This window comes from Dipodomys ordii, unplaced genomic scaffold, assembly GCF_000151885.1.
Source record: "Dipodomys ordii isolate 6190 unplaced genomic scaffold, Dord_2.0 Scaffold266, whole genome shotgun sequence".
Lineage (NCBI taxonomy): Eukaryota > Metazoa > Chordata > Mammalia > Rodentia > Heteromyidae > Dipodomys > Dipodomys ordii.
In genome coordinates this window covers 314,992-327,640 of record NW_012267482.1, presented here as the reverse complement: position 1 = coordinate 327,640, position 12,649 = coordinate 314,992, and the positions used below count along the sequence as shown (strand labels likewise).

Genomic DNA, 12,649 nt, shown 5'->3' with positions numbered 1-12,649 from the left:
CCCCCGCCACCGGACCCAGGCGCCTCCAGCCGCAGACGCCGTGCCGGCAGCCCCTCTCCCGTCAGCTCCAAGGCCGGGTCGCTGCTGGCCACGGGCTGGTGGCTGACACCTGTCACGCCAGCCACTCAGGAGGCTGAGATCTGAGGACCCCGGTTCAAAGCCAGCCCGGGCAGGAAAGTCCATAAGGCTCTATGTCCAGAAACGCTGGAAGGGGAAGGGTGTAGCTCAAGAGGTAGGGCGTCAATCTTGAGAAAAACCAAAAAGGCAAGCGCGGTGCAAGGCCCTGAGTTCAAGTCCCAGTACTGCCACAAAACAAAGAACAAAAAGCACAGGACAGGGCTCACTGGCCATGTCTCCAGATAAAATGGCCCCAGAGGTAGAGGACCAACTTGCTCCACGTCGTACTCAGATACCGAGAAGAGATGCTGTTACACCACGTGGGGTGTGAAGAGGAAAGAGCCTCCTCCCACAAAACACACGAGCAAACACCACGCCAAGGCCGCACAGACACAGCACCAGCAACGCCGTGAGGGCAGGGCGGGGGGCGACCAACCCGTAGAAAGTTCCAGTTACGTACAAAGAGTAAGTCCTCCCCAGACACTAAAGAGACTTCCTCCAACGTCCAACTGCACTACACAGAATAGGAGTGATAGAAAGTTCTGGAGTGTGGATGTGTGGGTCTTGAACTCAGAGCCGTAGGCTCTTCTTAGCGTGTTCACTCAATCACGGAAGCCACACCACTGGGTTACCTGGAGAAAAGGGTCTCAGGGTTTGTCTGCCCGGGCTGGCTTTGAACCGTGATCCTCAGATCTCAGCCTCCCGGGTCGCTGGGGTTCCAGGCGTGAGCCACCAGCACCAGCTACAGCAATGCTACAAGACATTCTAACGCCACACGACGTTCTAAACGCTCCTGGTTCACAGGGGACACTGAAAAAGATCCAGCCTGTCAAGAAGGACTACTAATGGCGAGGCTGCCAGCCGGACAGCGGACGCCACGTGTCTGCAAGACTGGAAATAGCAGACGCCTTTCAAACACTGAATGAATACGGCAGTTTGGCTCTTAATGGCCGCTCTGGACACGTCCGTGCACCCTGCATTAACCTCTAGAGCATCAGCAATGGAAGGCGGTGTTTGCGAAAGGGTTCTAAATTACAGGGGGGAAATTCACGGTAATAATACGACAGGATAGGGGAAAACAAGAGAGGAGGAATTAGTGTGAGCATGGCGGCCGCCGGGCTCCGGGGACCGGGCTGTGGGAAACGGAGGGCTCACTGTCACAGGCCGGAGGTGAACCGCAATGGCTCCCCGGAGTCTCCTCCAGACAAAGCATGATTCCTGCGGGGCGGCAAAGGGGCTTTAACGCAAGGAGAAAGCCAGGCTCCGTGGCTCACGCCTGTCATCCCAGCTGCTCAGGAGGCTGAGATCGGAGGAGGGAGGTTCGAAGCCAGCCCGGGCAGGAAAGTCCATGAGACTCTCATCTCCAACTAAGCAGCAAAAAGCCGGAAGTGGGAATGTGGCTCAAGTGGTAGAGCACCGACTTTGAGTGGGGAAAAAAAAAGCAAGAGCTCAAGGCACTGAGTTCAAGTCTTACTACACACACACACACACACACACACACACACACGCACACACACACGCACACGCACACACGCACAGGTAAGCTAAGAAGCCCGTGAAAACTGCCTTCCAGATCAGATGGTGACTCCTCTCCAGCATGCCTGCACGTTCAGTCATCCAGGTGTCCCAAGTTCTGGGTTCTCTCTCCCTCCTGGAAACGCCACCTGCACCTGCCATTTCTCTCCCTCTCTAATGTTACCTTGCTGCAACCCTCAGCCAAAAAGCTCCGTCCAGATTCTAGTCATCGCCCTAAGCCCGACGTGGATCAGCTCGGCTCCTTCGTCTTCTGATTTATCTTTTCTTTCTTCCACCAGCGAAGGCACTGACCCAGTAACTCGCAGCCTTCACACCTGCTACGGATTTTCCCATTCCTTCGTATAGAATCTGATGAGCAATAGTGGAGAGTTGGGGCAAGAAATCCACTCACCACATTTTTTCCTTCGTTCTGGGCATCTTGATAATCAGGATTCAGCTGGGGGGGAAAACAGGAAGATTAGTTATGAGTTACTATTAAAAACATGAATGATCCTTAATTCAGTTTAATCGTTCTTGACTAAGTTTAATGGCTAATAAGCTAACGAATGCATTGGTAAATGTTAAAAATCTGAACTCACACCTGGTTGTATGAGGACTCAGGATACCTTTGAATCCTCGAGGGGAGGTGATGATCCCAACCTCTCTAGGAAGAGGCTGAAACTTGCTACAAAACCCACCATTAACCAATAACCTCAAAGCAGATTCAAAGAAGAGAAGACTGCATGCAGCACTGGTGGCTCATGCCTGTCATCCGAGCTAGTTAGGAGGCTGAGATCTGAGAATCATGGTTCAAAGCCAGCCTGGGTAAGATCGAGCCTGAGATTAGTATATCTAATTAGTCACCGAAATCCCGAAGTGGAGCTGTGGCTCAAGGGGTACAGCACCAGCCTTGAACAAAGAGGCTAAGAAAGAGTTCAATCCCTGAGTTCAATTTCCAGTACTGGCGCGGCACACACACACACACACACACACGCACACGCGCACACACACACACATACACACACACACACACACACACACACACACGCTCACACACACATACAGAGCTTCGAGGTATTTTGCTCTTTTTCCCCCTCTAAAAATGCAGCATTAATTACTGAAATAATTAGGATAAGAATGACTAGAAGAAGGTTTTTAAATAAGGAAGATACGGTGATATGACCGCTCCTGAATCTTTTAGGGCTTTGAAGAAAATGTTTCCTTATGCTAAAATATAAATTATCAATCTGGCCATGGAGAGAGAACAAATATTCTCTTTAATCATTTATTCGATAAATATTAATAGAGCGTGTATAATGGGCAAGACCTTGGCACACGGCATATTAGCCAAGACAGCCTTATCATCCAGGAAGGAAAAATCGGCCTAACCTGAGTCAGCTATAATACAAAGGAGCATGGGACCAGAGATAAGACAAAATTGAATAACTCATAAATAATACGGGTGAGATGGAAGAGGGATCCGGAATGGGCAACTGACGAAGGAATTATTCGTGGACAGCAAAGCCTGCAGTAAGCCCTGAGAGATGGGTAGAATGTTGAACGGAAAAAGGGATCAGCTCAAATCAATGGGGTCTTTTAACCACAGATACACTGGATAGACACACAGACGGATGGGTGGATAGATGGGATACATATAAATATGTATTCTCATACAGATGGATGGATGGATGGGCAGGTGGATGGGTGGATGGATGGATGGACAGACGGATGATGGGTAGATAGATAAATGGATGGATGGATGGATACATGGACAATGGATGGATGGATAGACAAATGAATGGATGGACAGATGGATGGATAGCAGATGAATGGATGGATGGATACATGAATAATAGGTGGATGGATATATGGACAATGGATGGATGGATAGAGGAATGGACAGATGGATGGATAGACAAATTAATTGATAAACAGCAGATGAATGGATAAATGGAGAGATGAATAAGCAGATGGACAAACAGATGGATGGATGGATGGATGGATGGTTAGATGGATAGATGGATGGACAAATATAATCAATCAGACAGAGGTCTGGGAATTCTTTGCCTCCAATGGTGTAGAACCGTATTCCTTTTTATCTCAGACTTCGCAATAGCTGAGATTAAGACGTGAACCACCAATATACCATATGTATCTCACACAGAATATGTTATGTGCACATTTGTGGCCTGTTACATATTCGTGACTGTAAATCTGCATCTACGCACATGCCGACAAGCCTCGTCGCAGGTATACATCCTGAAGTCTTTTCATGTGCTCAGAGATTCAATAAAGAATCTCAGGATGAGGTGCAGGAAAAAATTTTTTTTTTAAGAATGAATTGCAGGGATTTAAAACTACAGCGTTAGCCGGGCGCCGGCGGCTCCTGCCAGCATCCCAGCCACTCAGGAGGCTGAGATCTGAGGATCACGGTTCAAAGCCATGTTCCCAGACAGGGAAGTCCGTGAGTCTCTTCTCTCCAATGAATGACCAAAAAAAGCCAGAGCTGGAGCAACAGCAGCCTTGAACAAAAAGGCTCAGGGACAGCGTCCATGTCCTATGTTCAAGCCCCAGAACTGGCACAAAGGAAAGGAAAAGAAGCCCTGTGACACAGCATGAACACAGAGACCCACACAAGAAGCCCTGTGACACAGCATGAACACAGAGACCCACACAAGAAGCCCTGTAACACAGCATTAACTCACAGACCCACACAAGAAGCCCTGTGACACAGCATGAACACTGAGACCCACACAAGAAGCCCTGTGACACAGCATGAACACTGAGACCCACACAAGAAGCCCTGTAACACAGCATTAACTCACAGACCCACACAAGAAGCCCTGTGACACAGCATGAACACTGAGACCCACACAAGAAGCCCTGTGACACAGCATGAACACTGAGACCCACACAAGAAGCCCTGTAACACAGCATGAACACTCAGAGACCCACACAAGAAGCCTTGTAACACAGCATCAACACAGAGACCCACACAAGAAGCCTTGTAACACAGCATGAGCACAGAGACCCACACAAGAAGCCCTGTAACACAGCATGAACACAGAGACCCACACAAGAAGCCCTGTGACACAGCATGAACACAGAGACCCACACAAGAAGCCCTGTGACACAGCATGAACACTCAGAGACCCACACAAGAAGCCCTGTGACACAGCATGAACACAGAGACCAACACAAGAAGCCCTGTGACACAGCATGAACACTCAGAGACCCACACTGCTCAGATGCTTCAGTATTCGCGTTTAATAGATGCAATCCAAAGGTTTTTAAACAGTTAGAAAATAAGCTTCTAGCACCATCTGGTGGAGGTTTTGCCTGACTGCAAACAAGCCCGTCCTCTTAAACCAGGGCCCTGCTAAACGTTTGATCAAGTTAGTTTACCATACAGGATCTACCTTGTTTGGGAAAAGATTATCAAAAGTTGTCGCCAGCTTCTAATCTCAGCTGCTCAGGAGGCTGCGGGGACCCGAGGACTCAGGTTCAAAGCCAACCCGGGACACACAAATCTGTAAGACTCGCCTCCAACTAGTGGGCTAAAAAGTTGGATTAAAAGTTTTTGCTCACGTGGTAGAGCACTAGCCTTGAATAAAAAGCTAAGAGACAACACTGAGGCCGTGAGTTCAAACCCCAGTACCAGCATACACACACAAAGGCAATTTAGAAGGTAGCTCACCAGGCAGAGAGAAAGTAAAAAGGAATCATAAAAAGGGTGAATTTGAAAAAATACTTGCTTTTCATAATTCACCAAACTATGCGATTTTTCGTACGTGTTCCAGTCCTAGGGCCGGAACTCAGGGCCTGGGCGCTGCCCTGGAGCTTTGTGCTCAGGGCTAGAGCTCTACCACCTGAGCCACTGCAGGCTTTACCCTGGACTCTTGGAGGAAAGAGTCGCATGGATTTCTTTGCCCCTAAGCTGGCTTCAAACCATGATGCTCAGCTCTCAGCCTCCCAGGTAGCTGGGATGACAGGCGGGAGCCACCAGAGCCCAGGGCTTTTTTTTTTTTTTTTTTGCTACTTAATTGGAAATGAAAGTCTCAAAGATGTCTGTCTGGGCTGGCTTCACACTGGGACCCTTAGATCTCAGCCTCCCGGGTAGCTGGGATGACAGGCGGGAGCTGCCAAAGCTTGGCTCGTTGGCCTTTTATTCTTATTTAAGACAAGATTCTCTGCCCTGATGAGCATTTTCCCATCAACGGTAACTTCTGTGGAAGTGGCGCTGTGGCTCAAATGTTGGAGCGCTGGCCTTGAGCCAAACAGCTCAGGGACAGCGCCCAGGCCCTGAGTTCCAGCCCCGGGACCAGCACGCACACAGAGACACATGCACGGTAACCTCTCCAGGTAGTTTTAAGGCATATGTGGTACGCCCACTGCTCACAAAGCTCTGGCTCATTGGGCTGAGTGGTAAACGATGTCCATGGCTGGGGAAAAACCAGAGCAGTCTCACGCCAGGCGCTGGGGGCTCCTGCCGGCAAGCCCAGCAACTCGGGAGGCTGAGATCTGGGGATCGCAGTTCTAAGCCAGCCCAGGCGGGGGAGTCTATGACACACTTAGCTCCAGTGAACCGCCAGAAAGCCAGAAGTGGAGGCGTGGCTCAGGTGGGAGAGCGCCCGCCTTCACGGGTCTAGGCTCCGTGTTCGAGCCTCGGTATCAGCACAAATGAAACTCACCACAACAAGATTCATCGTGTCAAACAGCAACCCAGAATGGCACTGGCAGCGACTGCGGCCAACGCAGTGTCTTCCAGAGAATTCGATGCTGTGAGGGGTCATCTTACCTCGGCCGCCAGGTAGCTCCCCGTGGCCAGGTGTTTGAATCTGAACAAGCTGTTCCACTGGCCGGCGCCGCCGCGGCACGGGTCATGGTGGACGACCTGCGGGCAGAGAGGGTAGGCCCCGCTCAGCGAGCCCGCGCGGGCGAGGGTCCAGCACCCACACGGCCGCCACACGGACAGACGGCGGCCACTCACACCCCACAGGGCAGCCACACGGATGGACGGAGGGACAGACGGACGGACGGACAGCCACTCACACCCCACGCGGCTGCCACACGGACGGACGGCCGCTCATACCCCACAGGGCCGCCACATGGACGGACAGTCGCTCACACCCCACGCGGCAGCCACACGGACGGATGGCTGCTCACACCCCACAGGGCAGCCACACGGACAGACGGCGGCTCACACCTATCACGGCAGCCACATGGACGGACGGCCACTCACACCCATCACGGCAGCCACACGGGCGGCCGGTGGCTCACACCCGTCACCCCAGCTCCACGGGAGGCTGAGATCTGAGGATGCCACGAAGAAAACCATCTCCAATAAATTATCCCCAAAAGGCAGGAGTGGCGCCGTGGCTCAAGGGGTAGAGCGCCAGCTGTGAGCCAAAGAAGCTCAGGGACAGCACCCAGGCCCTGAGTTCAAGGCCCAGGACTGACCCCAAAATAAAAACTGAAAAGAAATATTAGAAAAGAAAAAGAGAGCCAGGTCTTGCACGTGTGCACACACACACGCACACACACACACGCACACACGCGCACACATGCACACACACGCACTCACACACACACGCACCTGCACTCACACACACACACACGCACCTGCACTCACACACACGCACACACACATGCACTCACACACACACAGCACGCACGTTCGCACACACACACGTACACGCACTCACACACACTCACACATGCACTCACACACACACTCGCACATGCACTCACACACATACGCATGCACGTTCGCACACACACGCACACACACACACACACACACGCACGCACCTCTATTTCCCAGAGAGCTTTCGAGCTGGTGGCGGACGTGGCCGACTGACGCAGCGTGGTCCGGAGGAAAATATGCTGCTTCTTCTTGTACTCGTCGCAAGTGAGGAACTTCTCCTGCTCCGCATGGAACAGTCTGACCACATCGCCCTGGAAGAACAAGTCGAGGACACCCCAGTCCAGCACGGGGCAGGCAGACCGAGGGGCGAAGGCCGGCCCCGGGCTCGGGCCCCGTGAGCTCCCGTGAGCGGCTCTGTGTCCCCAGGCAGAGCAGCTCGGGGAGAAGCCACGGGGGCGTCGAGGGACGGGGTCCCGCCGTCAGCGGCAAACCCCGGGCACACCTGGACTCGGCTTCTAGAACTTTATGAAGACCATCTTCGTCCCTCCCAGAAAAGGTCCAGTGAGGCAGATACTTACTCCTTTCAAGACGTCATCCCGATAGGAGCTAAATTTCATGAACAAGGTGATCTTCCAGCTCGTGTTGCAGTTAACCGCGTTCACCTGGCACAGAACCAGTGGGAAGGTGAGCGGGAACGCTGCGGGGCTGGCGCGTGGCTCAGGGGCGGACGCTGGCCACGCACGCAGAGCCACGTGCACAGAAAAAGCGGCACTGTGGCTCAAAGGGTAGATGCCAGCCTTGAGCAAAAGAAGCTCCAGGACGGGCCCTGAGTTCAAGCCCCAGGACTGGCAAAGAAAAAGAGCATGTTATGAGGGGGGACCCACGGGGGGGAAGCAAAGGAAGGGGTGACACTGTCCGTAAAAGCACTGTCCTCATTACCTGACTTACGCGATGCTGAGCCTCCTACACAGGCTTACGCCGGTCATCCTGGCTACCCAGGAGGCCGAGATCCGAGGACTGTGGACAGGAAAGTCCATGAGACTCTCACCTCCAATGAATCACCAAAAAAAAGCTGGGAGTGGCGCCGTGGCTCACGTGGTATATGCACATATACATAGTACCGCCGAAGGACTACCCACAAACAATTACTAGCCATCGGCACATCCTTTGGATTATTAACTAGCACACTTTGGATCATGGAGCTCACTTCCTTGCAGCCCGGGTTGTCCAGGAGCTGGATGTTGCTGGCATGAAGAGGCTGCCCGGCGTTCACGGGCATCAGGACAACTTTATCCCCGACCACGATCTGCAATCAGAAAGAAATCGCCATCAACACACAGCGCAGCCCGGCCTCTCCGGACGGAGGCTGAGATCGGAGGATCGCAGTACAAAGCCCGCTGAAGCAAGAGAGTCTGTCGGCCGCTTATCTCCAATGTACCAGCAAAAAGCCGGGTGTGCAGATGTGGCTCCGGTGGTGGAGAGCTAGCACTGGGCAAAAAATAAATAAATAAACTCATGGACACGGCCCAAGCCCTGAGTTCGAACCCCAAGAACTGGGGGGAGAAGAGTAGGGAGGAAGGGAAAAGGAGATAGAAAAAAGAGAGAGCAAGACAAGTACTCTTTGCTGCTCTTCGGAGTCAGAAGACAGGTAAGTAACTGGGCACCAGTGGCTCACAGCTATAATCCCAGCCACTCAGGAGGCTGAGATTTGTGATCACAGTTCAAAGCCAGCCCGGGCAAGAAGGTCTATGTGGCTCTTACTTCCAACAAATCATACACCCACCCAAAAAAAAGGAGCTGTGGCTCAAGTGGTAGAGCGCTAGCCTTGAGCAAAAGAGCTCAGGGACAGCACCCAGGCCTTGAGTTCAAGCCCCAGGACCAGCACAAATACATATACATATACATATCTAGATCGATAGATAGATAGATAGATAGATAGATAGATAGATAGATAGATAGATAGATAGATAGATAGATAGATAGATAATATCAGCTCATGGCTTTCTCCAATAATTATTCGCTAACTATTCAGTGGCAAGCAGTGACAGAAAGTCACTGCAACAGAAAGTTGCAGCTCAAGTCTGAGACCCATGAATCCATTACAACTAACTGCTAAATAATGAACGTGTGTGTGTGTGTGTGTGTGTGTGTGTGTGCGTGTGTGTGTGTATGTGAAGTACTGGGGCTGAGCTGGCCGTTGGTGGCTCACACCTGTCATCCCAGCTACTCTGGAGGCTGAGATCTGAGGATCACGATTCAAAGCCAGTCTGGGCAGGAAAGACCCATGAGACTCTGGTCTCCAATGAACTACTCTGAAAACTGGAAGTGGCGCTGTGGCTCAAGTGGTAGAGCGCCATCCTTGGGCTGAGGAGCTGAGGGACAGCGCCCAGGCCCCGAGTTCAAGTCCCACCACCGACCAAACATAAAGGACCAGGGCTGGAACTCAGGGCCTTGCACCCTCTGGTGGCTTCCTTCACCAAGGTTGGCACTCAGCCACTTGCGCCCAGCCTCCACGTCTGGCTTTTTGTTTTTTTGGAGATGAGAGTCTCAAGGCCTTCTCTGCTTGGGGGGCTGGGGTGTGCCCAAAATGGATGGACAGTTTCTGAATGACGGAGGGTTGCCGGCCGTTCATTCCCGTATGCTCGCAGCACATACCCCTTGATGCCAAAAAGGAAAATGCGATCGATAGAAGAAGGGCTTGTTGCTTTTCCTTAAGGAAACCAGCACAAGACTTCACGTGTGGCAAACCCTCGGCTGGCAGGCGCCACGCAGACCTTACCGCGGGAAGAGGTGGCCAGGTCAGCCACCACCCACATTGACTCTGGCGTGTGCGTCCTGTGGGGGTGGACGCATACTTCAGAATTCACTCGGAAAAGCAGCCTTATTGTGAAAGGGAGACATTTCTGTCACACCCACAGCACGTTCACAAAAAGGAAATCCAGCTTAATGGAGAACACTTAGCTGTACTGGGGTTTGGGGTGGTTTTTTTGTTGTTGTTTGGTGCTGGACTGTTTAGGGGTTTGGTTTTGTTGTTGTGTTCTTTTTTTACTGCCAGTCCTGGGACTTGAACTCAGGGCCTCGGCGCTGAGCTCAAAGCCAACACTCTACCATTTGAGCCGCAGTTCCACTTCTGGCTTTTTCTGTGATTAATCGGAGTTAAGAGTCCCAAAGACTTTCCTGCCCAGGCTGGACTCAAACCCGGATCCTCAGGTCTCAGCCTGCTGCGTGGCTGGGAAGTGCCACCTGCCCATCCAACATCGATGGACTCGAAGAGCTGGGGACTGTCAAGCAATTCTTTCATTGTATCATACCCCAGCTCACCTCACACCATTGACTCAAATATACAAAATCGGGCAAAAAAAATCCTTTTTAGAATGACTTCAGTTTACTCTGCGGTCTGTAAGCATCTCGTGATTTCTGTTCCGCATGGCTGCCATCAGTAAGTAGATGGACAGCTGTAATTCCTCGCCCAGGACCTGGTTCCTACAACAGCAGATAAAAGCCAGGACGTGATAACTACTGTGGTTCGGCCCGTGTGCGGAGCTGTGACTCGCTGCTCTGTAAATCCAAAGGCAAGAGCCACTTCCTAACACAGCTCCTCTCCAATCAGGCTCCTTCTTTTTTTTTTTTTGTCGGTCATAGGGCTTGAACTCTGGGCCTGGGCGCTGTCCCTCAGCTCTTCAGCTCAAGGCAAGCGCTCTACCACTCGAGCCACAGCACCACTTCCGGTTTTCTGGTGGTTTATTGGAGATAGGAGTCTCACGGTCTCTCCTGCCCAGGCTGGCTTTGAACCATGATCCTCAGATCTCAGCCTCCTGAGTAGCTAGGATTACAGGCGTGAGCCACCAGCGCCCGGCTCAGGCTCCTTCTTGACTAGACAAAGTCTTAAATTCTGCCTCTCTCTATAAAAACAAAACAACGAATCAAAACCAGGTTGTCAAACACGAAAGCAGCGTCAGGGCTCTGGTGTGGCTAACAATGACTGTCAGTTCATTCCTTTTCTTTGGACTCTTTGTGCCAGTACTGAGACCTGAGCGAAGCATCTCGTGGGCTGATCTGACTCTTTGCTCTCGGTGAGAGTTCTACCACTTGAGCCACAAAGCCACTCGGGTCATTTTTGCTGGTGAACTATACAGAGAGTCTCACAGACTTTCCTGCTGAAGTTGGCTTTGAACTGAGATACTCAGATGTCTCCTGAATAGCTGGGATTATAGACTTGAGCCACTGGAGCCCAGCTCCCCCCCCCCATCCCCGGTCCTGGGACTTGAACTCAGAGCCTGGGTGCTGTGCCTGAGTCTCTCTCTGCATTTATGACTAGGGCCTTACCACCTGAGCCACAGCGCCACTTCCAACTTTTTCTGGTGGTTCATTGGAGACCAGGGTGTCCTGGACTTTCCTGCCCGGGCTGGCTTTGAACCTCGATCCTCAGATCTCAGCTTCCTGTGTCACCGGGATGACAGGCGGGAGCCACTGGTGCCCAACTTTAATCTTAACTGTGTGGGGGTTTTTTTCCTTTTTCTTTTATGATTTCTGGGCCCAATCTGTTCTCCATGAATGAGTGCACTGCGCCCAGTAAAATCCGTTCCCAGAAGGTAAGTCATGGATTGGGAACCGACAGCGTCCCTTTCCTGTGTGGGTGGTTAGGACCCACCCTTGTGGGCCTCGGTTTCCCCTGGGGTGTGCGCACACACGTTGTCCCCCTGGCCCCGCCCCCGTGGGCCTCGGTTTCCCCTGGGGTGTGCACGCACGTTGTCCCCCTCGCTCCGCAGCTTCCAGAAGGGGTGGACGTAGAACCAGGAGCCCTCGTTGCCGGCCGCATCCAGGGACACCCGCATGGCGTTCTTCTCCAGCAGAGCGGGCAGCCGCTTGTTCACCGTCAGGTATTTGTTGCTTTTGATGTGCAGCAGCTGCGGGGAAAACATCGTCACTCAGCTCAGGTCTCCCTCCCCTGGGTGGCTTCACCCGCAAGTTTGTAACAGATCGCACTGGGCGGTGCGGGAGGTCAGATCGCACTGGGCCTTGCGGGAGGTCAGGTCGCACACTGGGTGGTGTGGGAGGTCAGGTCGCACACTGGGCGGTGCAGGAGGTCAGATCGCACCGGCCGTGCAGGATGCGCCCTCGGTAGCTCACAGGCATCCCAGCTGCTGAGACCTGATTAGCGCAGGTAGAAGCCAGCCCGAGACTCTATCTCCAGTGAACTGGCAGAGGCGTGGCCCGAGTGGTAAAGCACCAGCCTTGAGTGAGAAAGCTGAAGGACATTGCCAAGGCCCTGAGTTCAAGCCTCAAGACAGACACAGAAGGAAGGAAGGAAGGAAGGAGGGAGGTAGGGAAGAAGGAAGGAAGGAAGGAAGGAAGGAAGGAAGGAAGGAA

The 12,649-nt window shown here is 52.5% G+C and overlaps 1 protein-coding gene across 2 annotated transcripts in view; it reads right to left on the bottom strand.

The window, feature by feature from the left end:
- Positions 1 to 12,649, bottom strand: part of Itpr2 (inositol 1,4,5-trisphosphate receptor, type 2) — a 153,343-nt gene that overhangs the window by 119,636 nt on the left and 21,058 nt on the right. Inside the window, exons 4-9 of one of the 2 annotated variants that reach the window (XM_013036243.1) lie at positions 12,028 to 12,186; positions 8,487 to 8,585; positions 7,858 to 7,941; positions 7,444 to 7,590; positions 6,431 to 6,526; positions 2,045 to 2,089 (exon numbers count right to left, since the gene is read on the bottom strand). In XM_013036243.1, coding sequence (XP_012891697.1) covers positions 2,045 to 2,089; positions 6,431 to 6,526; positions 7,444 to 7,590; positions 7,858 to 7,941; positions 8,487 to 8,585; positions 12,028 to 12,186 — 630 coding nt within the window. Of the gene's footprint in view, positions 1 to 2,044; positions 2,090 to 6,323; positions 6,371 to 6,430; positions 6,527 to 7,443; positions 7,591 to 7,857; positions 7,942 to 8,486; positions 8,586 to 12,027; positions 12,187 to 12,649 lie in introns of those variants that run through there. The other variant, XM_013036244.1, reaches the window with a different exon arrangement.